Source organism: Hipposideros armiger, unplaced genomic scaffold (assembly GCF_001890085.2).
Source record: "Hipposideros armiger isolate ML-2016 unplaced genomic scaffold, ASM189008v1 scaffold_347, whole genome shotgun sequence".
Classification (NCBI taxonomy): domain Eukaryota; kingdom Metazoa; phylum Chordata; class Mammalia; order Chiroptera; family Hipposideridae; genus Hipposideros; species Hipposideros armiger.
Window position 1 is genome coordinate 1,398,235 of NW_017731697.1, and position 12,459 is coordinate 1,410,693.

The following is a 12,459-nucleotide window of genomic DNA, read 5'->3' on the forward strand; positions in this document are numbered from 1 at the left end:
GCCAGAGAGGCGCCTGCGCTCACCTTCCTTGCCTAGCAGGAAGGAATAGAAGCACAGGTGGTTGACGGTCAGGTAGAGCCAGCCCTGCCTGGGCACACGGCCCTTCCAGTAGCTGCAGGAATAGTAGTTGACAAGCTTCTCCCCCTCAGGCATCCCAAACTGCTTCCGCATCTTCAGCTCGGCCTCCTTGAACTTCCCGGGGTCGTCGTCTCCCTGGGGCTGCAGGTTCTTGTTCTCTTCCGCGATGATACCCTGCAGGAGGACAAGAGGGTTGGTTCTCAGCAGGTCCAGGGTTCCCGTCGCCTGGACAGGCAAAGGCAGGAGCAGAGCCCGGGGAACCCAGGTGGTGGCACCAGGATGCTGGCCTCAGGGCGACAGCAGGGGCAGGCCCAGTCAGCTGCTCTGGCAGCAAGTGGTCAAAGCATGTGGCTGGACAGATGCCACCCATGTGACTAGGAAGTTCCCTAAACTCCCTGAACTATTATCACCACTAGCAGAGAGCAGTGACTTTTTACATAAACACTTATTTTTATAAAAAATTTCTAAAAAATGCACAGTAGAAAACTGTATTCAGTGAAAAGGGATTCTCCTGCTACCCCCGAAGCCACTCTCCTGGTTTCCTCCCAGACGCACAGGCACTAGAGCACCTTTAAGCAGATACGTGCGTTTCTCTTTCCCTCTTTCTTTACTCAGATGGCTTTGTGCTGTGGCACTGTTTTGTGAAGTGCTCTTCTCATGATGATGTCTTAGAGAAGTTCTGTATTTGAGCCCCTCACCCCCATATACCAGGGGGTCCCTGCCTCTCGACCCCACCCCCAGACCAGCCTCAGGGCCTACTCACCTCAGGGCACATCCATGCTGTGTCCTGCCTGCACCTTCACTGGCTCAGGGTGACAGGGTGTCACTCCAGACCACAGGGCCAGCCCCAAGCCTCGTGGGGTAAGAGGCTCTTAGCACACTCAGCTCAAAAGGTGTCCACAGACTTTCTAGGTTGATTACTCAATACACGAAGGTAATTCAAGGCCAGTGCTTATGGCCTCCCCTGCTGCTTGTGCTGGGCCTCCTGTCCCTCCACCCATGGGCAAGGAGGAAGGACAGTCAGGAGCCACGGGAGGACCCGAAGGTAAGGTATGCTCGGATGCCGCCTACCTCAGGGCAGCCGGTATTCCTGTAGCTGCGACTTCAACATCTCGCCCTCAAGCTGCCTGTGGTGTCTGTGGACTGTCCTGTAGGAACTGGCTCTAATTTGGGCAAAAGGCCTGGCAAAGCCCTCTCATTATCAAGGCCCTGCCTTTGTCTCCCCACCCACTGTAATCCCTCCATTGGAAAATACAAGGTGGGCCCTGGACAGCTTGGGGGCCACCTTCCTGGGTCCCCACCAGCAGCTGCACCCGGGAGACCCCCAAGCAGGACACAGAGAGGCTGGCACGCCTGTCTGCATTCTCCACCAGCCGCTACTCAAGGAGTAACACTTCCCACCAACGGGAATGAGCCTGCCTGGCTCACAGCCTGGGATTTTCTGTTTGTTGGCCGATAACGGCTACACTATAAAAATCACAGGGTAAATTTTAAATTCTGGGTTCCATATCTTTAATAGTTAGTTTTAGGACTATTCAGGTTTCCTATTTCCTCCTGAGCCTCAGTGTAAGTTCCATGATGTGGTAGGCCAAATAATGGCTCCTAAAGATGTTCACACCCCAATCCCAAGAACCTGGGGAAATGTGACCTTTCAGAGCAAAGGGGACTCTGCAGAAGTGATTAAGTAAGGGCTCTGAGGGGGAGATGATCCTGGATTATGTGGGTGAGCCCATGTAATCAGGGGGTTCCTTTTAGGAGGGAAGAGGATCAGGGTCACAGAGGGGATGAGATGGGGGGACTGACTGACTGACTGGGAGTTGCCACACTGCTGGCACTAAAGATGGAGGAAGGGGCCAAGATCCAAGGAACACAAGTAGCCTCTAGACAGCGGTTCTCAACCTTCCTAATGCTGAACCCTTAATACAGTTCCTCATGTTGTGGTGACCCCCCAACCATAAAATTATTTTCGTTGCTACTCTATAACTGTAATTTTGCTACTGTTATGAATCGTAATGTAAATATCTTTTTGTTTTCCGATGGTCTTAGGCGACCCCTGTGAAAGGGTTGTTCAACCCCTAAAGGGGTCGCAACCCACAGGTTGAGAACCGCTGCTCTAGAAGCTGGAAACGCAAGGGGACAAATTCTCCCCTGGAGCCTCCAGAAGGCAGGCAGCCTGCTGACACCTTGATTTTAGCCCATGAGACCCATTTCTGAGTTCTGACTTCCTGAGCAGAAAGATAGTGAATTTGTGTTGTTTCAGGCTGCTAACTTTGTGGTAACTTGTTGCAGCAGCAATCGCAAATGAATACATATTATTCTAATAAAGTGTCCAACTTGTCTACACTCTTAAGTTTACAGGCTTAAAGCTGTTTATAGCATTCTTTTTCTTTTAACTCTGCTTCTGTACAAGTGCTTCTCACATTCCTTCCCCAAGGCTGCTTCCAGGAGGCTCGCGCTGCCCCCAGGTCCCTCTCCACCACGGGCTTGTGGGCATTTTGGGGTTTGCTGCTCTTCCCTATTATTCCCTTGTTCTCTATGGAATTAACTTCTGTCCTTTATTGTTTCCTTCTTTCTAATTTCCTGGTTTCTCTGGAGTCCTTACTGAGTTGGATGCTTGCTTGGCTAATTCATTTTCACCCTTTCTTCTTTTATAATGTGAGATCAAAGGCTTTACATTTCCTTCCGTGCACTGCTTTCACTGCATCCCACAAATTCTGATATGCAACAGTATTTCAATTATTATTCCGTTCTAAATATTTTCTAATGTCCATTTCTTCTTTGACTCGTGAGTCATTTAGAACTTCTTTGTTCTCTTTTGCGGATTGGTTTGCTTGAGGTTGGCATATAGGAAGCATGCAGTAATGCTGCTACTAGTATTATTACTGCTATTGCAATAGCCGAGCTTGCTCATGAGGACAGTGGAGGCTTGCATCTGTCCTCTGCCTGTTTCTCTGGAGCTAGCAGGCAACACAGGTCTCGCCTTGAACCCAAAGTGCACAGAGAAGAGCTGAGGAACTCTTGGTGCCATCTGCCAGGTCTAGGAAGTGCTGGTGTCATGAGGTCACAAGGGCCCAAAGCAACGCAGCACTATGAAACTACCCAGTAAGAGCCCTCCCAGGAATCTAACCTAAGGCAATACTCCAACAGAAAGAAAAATGCACACATACACCCAGATAAAATGCTCATTATCGTGTTAATTATCCCCCAAGAAGAAATAGCCTAAACAGCACCATTTCTGCTTTTTACATATTGCTACAATTTTCATAATTATCACCTTGATGGTTGTGAAATATTCCACTAAGCGTATCACATTCGACTTACCCATCCCCTGAATACAGTGCTCAGCACAGGACACAGGAAGTGCCCAGCACAAGCTCTGCTTGCAGCCTCAAGTCTCTCATGCTGCAGAGAGCATGCTGCTCCTGACCAGGGGCCTGGGGGGCACTGCTCCAGTCTTTCAGCAGACATGTTGTGGGGACACCCTGACACATATGAATGCACCACAGAGTAAATTCCAAGGAACGGAACAGCTGAGTCAAAGGGTATGCATTTTTAAGTCATGTTAGTTTTATAATAGAAACATGGCTTCAACTCTATCATGTCCAGTGTCTGCCTCTGCCAGTCAAGGAGCTGGTGGGCAGCTGCATACCCGTGTACATCTCTCAGGCCCTCTGTGGGGAGTGGGAGTCCCAGAGGCTGGCCAGGAGAAGACGGGGCCTGTGTGGGCAATGCGCTCACCTGCCCCTTTCAACATCAAGAGAATGGCAGTGGACACTTCGCTTCCACCTCTGTGAACTGGGGATAAGACCACCACCATGTTGTCTGAAGACGAAATAAACTTACATGTGTGAACCCAGCCAGCCCAGAGAAGGGCAAGTGAACCTTACGTGTATCTTGCCCTTGACGAAAGTGGTGATATCTTCCTCATTGTCAAAGATGGATAGCGTCTGGAGTAAGTTATTTTCCAGCCATTCCCAGTGTTTTGTGATCTCTTTGCGGGAAGAACCTAGGGGAGGTTTGGTGGAGTAAAGAAAAGGAGAATCACACAATCACCAGGCTTTAAGCACAAACTTAAGAAGAGAGATTACATGGGGGACCATATTTGCTATATCCAAGTGATGACAATCTTTAAGGTGCTTACTCTTTTCCTTCTTAAACTTTACATATACACATATTACAAAAATCATACATGGTCCTGTAAAAATGAAAAATAAAAAAATTCAGGCAGACTTGCAGAGAGCTACATGGGGAATAAATCCTCTTTACCCACTAATGCTGAGTCAGAATGACCACTAGTTTCCTATGTGTCCCAAGAAATGGTCTACACATCTACAAGCTTGCTGACTTACAAGGATCTTTCTTTGAGATAGGACATAGTATGGTCTTCGATATACAGATGACTGACTAGACACAGTCAGGCTGGGTATAAGTGACAGGAGTCCACAGGTGGCAGCTGGAGCTTCCTGCAGGACCCCTCGCCCCTGCGCCCCTGGCCCCGACTGCCGGTCTCTGGCTGGGCAGGCCGGGCCGGGCCAGCAGCTCCCACTCCCCTCTGAGGTCAGATGCACCCATACAGGCCTCTGCCAGCAATGCGTCATGTTCCGGCTCACATCCCCGCCCTGCCCTTGCCTCCTCTGGGAAGCCCTGTCTGACCCCTTCAGCTTCTGGGTGGCCTCCAGTGTCTGCCTGCCTAGGAGGTGGTCCCCGTCCTCCTCAGGGAGGGGCCCTGGAGGGCATGGACGGCCTAGTGCAAATGGAAAAACTGAGAGAAGGCAGCCCAATGCCATTCCCCAAGGGAGGGGCAGCTGTGCCGTCTGCTCCCAGCAGGGAACTCGGCAAAGGGGCCCCAAGAGGAGAAGCAAAGGGATGAGAGAAGTGTCAGCATGGCCTGGCTTCCCCTGCCCCCGGCACCCGATTTTTGGGGGTTTTGCATGTGCCAGGCATGGGTTTGCACTCAATAATTGCTTTCTGAACGAATGAACACAAGAATAAGAAGAGGTATGAAGGCCCGGCATCCCCACGGCTGTCCTGGCACGGGACGGTGAACGATCGTCAGCACCCCGCTGGCCCAGTGGATCATGTGACTCCGGGAAGACCCTCACACTTGGCATGGAGTAGTCTCAGCAAAGCCACAAGGACAGCACGGCTATGGACTACGGACACGTTTGCTGAGTGCCTGATCCCGGTCACCCCACCCTCCCCTACCTGGAAACACCCTTCCACCAGCTGAAAACTCAGCCCTGACCCCGCCCTGAGCCTGGCTGAGTTGGTCCCCACCATCTCCCTGCCCAGGTACCTGCTCATTGCTCTGTCACATGTCACAGCCTAGCTGTTTTGGTTGGGGTTGATGTTTGTTTCTTTACATTTATGCCAGCAGCTCAGCACCCTAACACGCAATTCTAAGGAAGGACCCTCCCCATGGGCCTGTGCGAGGACACTCATGTGAAAGCATTTAAACCTGAGCTTATACAGTTCAGTGTGCCACGACATGCAAGTAACACTAGTCTGCATCATCCATACATTACCATTTTTTTTTCTTTGCATGTCTATTAAGGCCTCCTTTCCTTGTCTAGTTAGTAGGGGAAGGGATTTCTTTCTCTGTCTTTTTGCCAAGGCCCACATTTGAAGTTAAATTTGCACATGATGCAACTCTACTGTTCATTCCCTTTTACACACACGTTCTTGGCAGCCTAAAACAGAAAAAATCTTGTCTACACTGCGGGTAATTATAAATATTTACATATGTACATTTAAAAGAATTATTAGTTAAAAGTAACAATCTTCATTTAGTACTAAGTGAACACTTAAATTATGCCATCTCCATGCTAGGTACTGGAAATAAAAAGAATATAGAAGCTAATTAAATTAATCACTGACACTTGTTTTCAGTTTTTGTGGATTATTTTATTTAATTCTTAAAGCACCTTGGCGACAGGTACCATTATTTTCACTTTATAGGATGAAGCTGAGGCACAGAGAGGTTAAGTAAGTTGCCCAAGGTCACACAGCTGGGAAGTGATCAAACCATAATCCTAACCTAGGCTACCCAGCTGCAGAGCCTACCTTCACCCTCAGGGAGCTGCCAGTCTGGCAGGAGAGCCAGCAAGCCTTCCCTGTGAAAGTGCTGCTGGAGACAGGGCAAGTCCCAAGGAGCAAGAAGGAAGGGTGGGTCCTTAGACCTGGGGACTCTGGGAAGGTTTTCCATAGGAGGTGACATCAGAGCGGGAGAAGGAGGTTAGATGGACATGGGGGGATGCTGGTGGAGATGGAAACTTTAGGCCCTATAAGTGTCCTGACTGGCTGAAGGCCAGATGTGAGCTGAAGGGAGGAGGACAGAAATGGAGGCAAGCAGATGCTGGAAGTGCTTCAATGGCTGGCTGAGGAGTCAGGATTCACTGCAGGTGCCAGCAGGGCCATGTCTGGTTTTGGAGAACTGAGGGGTAGGGGGTGTGCGTAGAGGGGGAGGCATGGCAGAGGCCAGAGCAAGGATGGTGGGCTGGTGGAAGTGGGAGCAGGTCAACGCTGTGGCTTGAGGCTAAGGGCTGGGGTCCCCCAGCATCAGGCCCCGATGCCACCAAAGCGGTTCCCACGCAGCACAGCTACACCCCCTCTCCCCATCGAGGTGGCTCTCATTGCCACTGCCCCCTACCCATCCACTCCCCAAGGAAGAACACTGCTGGCCCAGGCACACGCTCAGGGACAGTCCCCACCCCACAGGGAGCCTCTCCCTCCTGTGGGCAAACCAGCCCCCCAGTGCCCCACTAGGCTCTAGAACCAGGGGAGCAGGAATCCTACCGGCCATCTAGCTTGGCCCTGGACAAACTCAGCTTTCTGAGCCTTTATTCATTCACACAAAGTGGCAGGACACCTTTGTTCAGGTCCTGGCAAAGGGGGCTGTGCTGCTGCCCACCCTGTGCCTTCAGCCCAGACCCCTCCTCCCTGAAGCTGAGGTCCAGCTCTGAGTGCTCTCATCATCTCTTCTCAAGCCCCCAAGGAAAACCATTCTTCTGTGGGACAGTGATACCGTAGCTTCTAGCATGTAGAGCTATTTAGCATAGGGGCATAGGGACATGAGCAGGTGCTCTGGGTCTGAACTGCAGTTCTGTGTGACCCTGGGCAAGTGTCTTAACTCCTCTGGGCTACAATTTGCTCATTTTCAAAATAAGGGAAACCAAAATTTTGCCTTCTGGAGCTGTTGGCAGGTTATGACTGTTTTATCCGAGTGGCCTAAGCCAGGTACCCATTGGAAGGGGATTTCCTCCCAGATGCTCAGGAAGGGGGGTGTGTTTCCTCCTAGGTGCAGCCGATTCTCCTTATTCACAGTGGTTATGTCCCAGAGAATCTCCTAGAACAATGATTTCATCAAGGCTGCTCCCAAAGAAGCAGCAGGGCTAAGTTCCTTAGAGCCTCTGGTCACATTTTCATTAATGATCAATACATAATTGTTTTATGAGTCTTTCTGTTTAAAGGCAACTTATTAATATAAGTTAACTCCCTAACCGCGAACTTGTGGCCGGTGCACTGTCACCTGGGCCTGTCACCAGCACACTGTCACCCAGCATGCACTGCCTCCACAGGGACACCACACAGCACTTCCGTACTAGCTGGGCCACTTTAAACAGTGAATTGCAGAGAAAAAACAATGGGAAAAACATGGCACTTAGGCTGCGAAAAGGACACTTATTTAAGGTTTGAGATGACAGAAGGCAGAAGGGCACCTTGCTCCACCTCAGCTGGGCACCTGTCAGGTTACTCAGGTTTTTCACTGCTCTGCATGTGCTCATTCCCAAATGCTCACAAATGACTCAGGACACTGTCCGGCTCCAGGACACTGAGCTGCCTTCCTAAGAGGGACACTGGCCTGGGCTGTGCTGAGGGGCATTACTGGGTTCTCAGGGGGCAACACCCAGCCCAGGAACTCGGGCTGCATCCCTCCTCCCTCTTGGCCCCCCCCCCCAGGGCAAGTCCTCCCAGCACCCCTTGCAATCCAGGGCACCTACCGCTCGCCACCGTCCAGTAGATTTGCGAGTCCTGGGTCTGATGCAGGATCCGGTAAGGGGCCACGCGGGCGCTGGAGTCCAGCACAACGTCCAGGGTGCCCACTAGAAGACCTGGGAGCAGGGGGAGAGGTGGAGGGTGAGGGAGGGCAGCGCTGAGAGCTGAGCCTGGGGGCTAGGGCTGGGCCCAGAGGGAAAAACACCCTGCAGCACCCTCTTCCATCAAATGACTTCTTTTTCCTCAAAGGCAGCTGGTATCTGATCCCTATCACAAAATCCCCTCCCACTTCTTCTGGGAAGCTGCTGCTTATCCTCCTCCTTATCCTCCTAATGTGAGCAGAGGCACATGAAGGTTTTATGAAGCCCAAAGCTTAAATAATCTGGGAGACCCTCTTGAAGAAAAATACAAAATTAGGTTTGAAAACAAGTATTTCTTTAGACTGAGAAAGTACAACAGTTACAAATGAAAAACAATACAAGCATCACAAAATCCAGAAAAATTATACAATGTGTTTCATTAACTTCCAGACACATCTCTTCAGATATCCTCCCCCACCCCGACATTTTTTTTTTTCAAGATTTTTATTGGGGAATTGGGGGGATGGGAACAGTGCTGGGGAATTGGGGGAAGGGGAACAGACAAGTTGCTGTCATTTTGTTCTTCAGTTTAGTTGTGGAGGACGTTGCTTCACTGGCCCAAGTTGGCACCATCATTGCGCTCCTCCCGGGGGAGGCACATCAGTTGCCGGCTTTTGGACGGCCGCTCACTGCGGCTGCTGGCCGCTCACGCTGGCTGCTGGCCACACACGGTAGCCCATGGCAACCCACTGCTACAGGCGTTGCAGCCTACGCCGTCACCGGTGACTCACAGCAGCCCAGCTCCAGGTTGAGCTGTTGTTCAGCATCTTAGCTGTGGAGGGCAGTGTCACTGGCCCTCATATGTGGGATCCGAACCGGGGCCCTCTGGCATTCCAAGCCAGTTCTTAACCATCGTGCCACTCGGCTGGCCCCCCCTGACATTTTTGGCTGTGTATTCTGATGGCTTTTCCCATAAGTGATTTTGTAACATCATTTTCCATATAAGCAACAGGAAGATAATGTAGTCTTTCCTCTGCCACAGGGTCATTTTTATTGTGAGACGTTTAAGGAAGTTCTTTGTAGCCTCAAAAGTCATGACTGAAAAGGACATGCAAATTTTTAAAAGTATCCAATTTGGGAAAACACTGATCCAGTTTTTTTTTTAAGATTTTATTGGGGAATTGGGGAAGGAGAACAGTATTGGGGAATTGGGGAAGGGGAACAGTATTACAGTGTTGGGGAACTGGGGAAGGGGAACAGCCAAGTGTTGTCCTTCAGTCTTAGTTGTGGAGGGCACAGCCAGCTCAGCTCCAAGTCCAGTCGCCATCCGGCCGCCCATCGGCAGCTTGCTGCCCCTCAGCTCAAGGTGCTGTGTTCAGTCTTATTGGGGGTGGGCGTAGCTACCATCCCATTCAGGAGTCAAACCAGCAGCCCAGTTGTTAAGATTGCATGCTCTATCCACTGAGCCATCCAGGCGGCAGTTCAGCTCAAGGTGCTGAGTTCAGTCTTTAGTTGCGGGTGGATGTAGCCCACTTCTCGAACAGGCGACCTTGTTGTTAGAAGCACGTGCTCTCACCACTGAGCCATCCTGCCACCTGTTGGAAGCTCAGTGGCAGCTCGGTTCGGGTGCAGCTCACTGGCCCATGTGGGAATCAAACTGGCGACCCTGTTGCTCAGAGCTCGCATTCTTCAGCAAGCTGTTAACCAAATGAGCCACTCGGCCAGCCCTTTTTTTTCATTTTTGAACTAAAGCATTTTAAGGCATTTCAAGTTTTTCTTCTTATCACATACACCCTTTGTCAGTGTCACAATTTCTCTGACAAATCAGAGGAAATGTCTAACTTGATTAACTCCTCTTCATTAATTGAATTACAAGCTATCTAAAAACTTGTTTATTGTTCCTATTCAAAATTTATTTATTTTTTCCTTTTAGTGAAGTGCTGCTTTTTGTATGGTCTCAAAATATTTTGTTACCATTTTCCTGTTGATGTCAGAATCATTTCTATTAATTTTATTACTCAAGCTTCAAAACTTTTGTTTCATATTCCATTTTAATCATTTTTTCCCTTCAGTCTTTAATAAAATTACCAATTATAAAAAAGGGTACTTTTCACATACATCCAAGTCAGAAGTTTGTAATTTCTCACTTGTTTTATTGAAATTTTCTAAAATGCCTAAATTGCAGTTAAAACGGCATATTCAAGTTTTATCAGCATTTGGAATAAATGTTTTTTCATGATTTCTGTTGGAGTTTCTCTTCTGGTTTAGGAAATTTAATTTTCATCCTTACACTGTTGGCACACATGCATTGTGAGACCTGAAAGCTTTATAATGGATGGACCGTCTCATCACACTCAGACTCTTCAATGAGGATTACAAGTTGGCATCTGTTAGAAAAGACAGCTGGAATGAAACCACATCACTAACTGTTCCTCTCCTTGGGAGATGGTCAGGAGGCCATGATGTCTATGATGGCACAGGGAAGGCCATGGCAGGGCTCATGAAACCTAGCTGGAGTGAGTTCAACAAGTGGTTTCTTGGGGGATACGGAGAGATGAGTGAGGTGGAAAGGGCCTTCTCTGTGTAGGAAGGGGGAGCACGGAGGGACCCACCCACTTGCTGAGACCATTTATGGAAATAGAGTACAGAACAAGCGCTCAAAGCACACCAGCTGATCTGACACACTGGCACCCTAGGCAAACAAAAGCTACTGGGCACCTGCACCTCAATTTCCTATACGGGCTTACAGTAGCTTCCAAGGGTGACCACTGATCAGCCTGGTCAGGAGGGCAGTCCAGCACTGGTTCCCATGATTCTCCAGGCCGTTGGGAGGGAGCCCAAGGCACTAAAGGGAACATAGTCTTCTTGGGATCAGAAGTCTCTTCCACATTAGGAGGTGTGGCCCAGGAGAGGCTGGCAGCAGAGGTCTCCCATGGGAAGTCTCTGCATCTGATGGGGCTTTATTAGGGGCTCATGTTTAAATTCAGGATGTTTCATGGAAAATTCTCTTGATAAATGGGAAAATCTGGCAACATTGTGCCCAAAGTCCTGCATGGTAACGGCCACCAGAGGACCACAGGCACTGGTCCCGCCCTGAGCTGGACCCAGCTCTGCTCTGGTAGTTTCTGTGCAGGCCCTGGAGCATGAGGGGCCTCAGACACCTGCAGAGGCAATGCCGAGGGGACATTCCTTGGAATCCACAGGCCACACAACCCCAGGAGATGCCTGTCCAGTCTTGTCCTGGGTGAGTGGTGATGTCCACACAGGCACAGGGGCATATCCTGGTAAGCTCACCAGAACACTGTATATCGGTCATTTGGCAAACCCTTGGTCTGCAGCTCCAATGGCGCCTTCTCCAATGGGAAGAAGATGGAAGGACTGGGGTGAAGGCCAGCCTGCAGCTCGGGGGAACTCTGAATTTGCTAAAAGGGCAATTCTTTCGTGAGCTGGGAATGAAGGTAGCACAAGGTATCTCCTGGCCCCTCAGAGGCCAGGAAACTGAGGCCGAGAAAGAAGCCCGGGAGATCTCACTGCCTTTCAGCTGTGAAATCTCACTCCAGGAAGCTGCACATGCCTCGGCTCAGCACCGGGAAGCTCTCCGTCACCAAATCCGGGCAGAGGCCGCTGGCTGACCGAAATCTCCCGACCAGCCTCCAAACGCCAGCGCATTTGCCTTCCTTCAGTCCCCTCCCCGTCCTCATCGCGCGCCGCCCAGATCTCTGTCCTCGCCTCCCGCCCCCGCCCGGCCTCTGACTCGCGCTCCCAGGTCTCCGTACCCACCCCCGCCCTCCGCCCTGTCCCGCGCCCACGACCCCTGGATTCGTCCACACCTCCCACCCCGGGCCCAGCCCGGGTCTCCTGCCCCCTCCAAGCCGGGCCTAGCACCCCCGTCCCGCGCCGCGCGCGCTGACGTGCGCGCCCGCGTCGACGCACCGAGGACAGGCCCGTCCGAGCGAGTCCTTTGGCCCCGCCACCGGCGCGCCCTTCCCGCCCGGCCGCCGCGCGCCTCTCACCCGTGAGGCCACCTCCGTGGCCGTGGCCCCGGCGCCGCTGCAGCACAAAGAAAGGGTTCGCCCGTTCTGTCACCCACAGGGCGTTGGCCACCAGCACCTCCTCTGGGGCCACCCACATCGTGGGGCAGCTCGTACCGGGCCAGCTCGGCCAGGCAGAAACGCCGCCGCCGTCGCCGTCGCCGTCGCCGCCGCCGCGCCTGGGCCGAGCGGGAGGGCGGAGCGGGAGGTGGGCCGAGCAGGCGGCGCCCCCTGGCGGGAGGCCGGACCACCGGACGCTGGCTCCCGGCCGGCCC

At 51.5% G+C, this 12,459-nt stretch overlaps 1 protein-coding gene across 1 annotated transcript in view; it reads right to left on the minus strand.

Annotated features, from left to right (window-relative positions):
* TBC1D9B (TBC1 domain family member 9B) overlaps positions 1-12,395 on the minus strand; it is a 56,722-nt gene extending 44,327 nt beyond the window's left edge. Inside the window, exons 1-4 of the mRNA XM_019661375.1 lie at positions 12,167-12,395; positions 8,079-8,189; positions 3,966-4,084; positions 24-252 (exon numbers count right to left, since the gene is read on the minus strand). Of these exons, the coding sequence (XP_019516920.1) occupies positions 24-252; positions 3,966-4,084; positions 8,079-8,189; positions 12,167-12,284 (577 nt within the window). The 5' untranslated portion in view covers positions 12,285-12,395. The remainder of the gene's footprint in view (positions 1-23; positions 253-3,965; positions 4,085-8,078; positions 8,190-12,166) is intronic.
* Between the last annotated feature and the right edge of the window lie 64 nt (positions 12,396-12,459).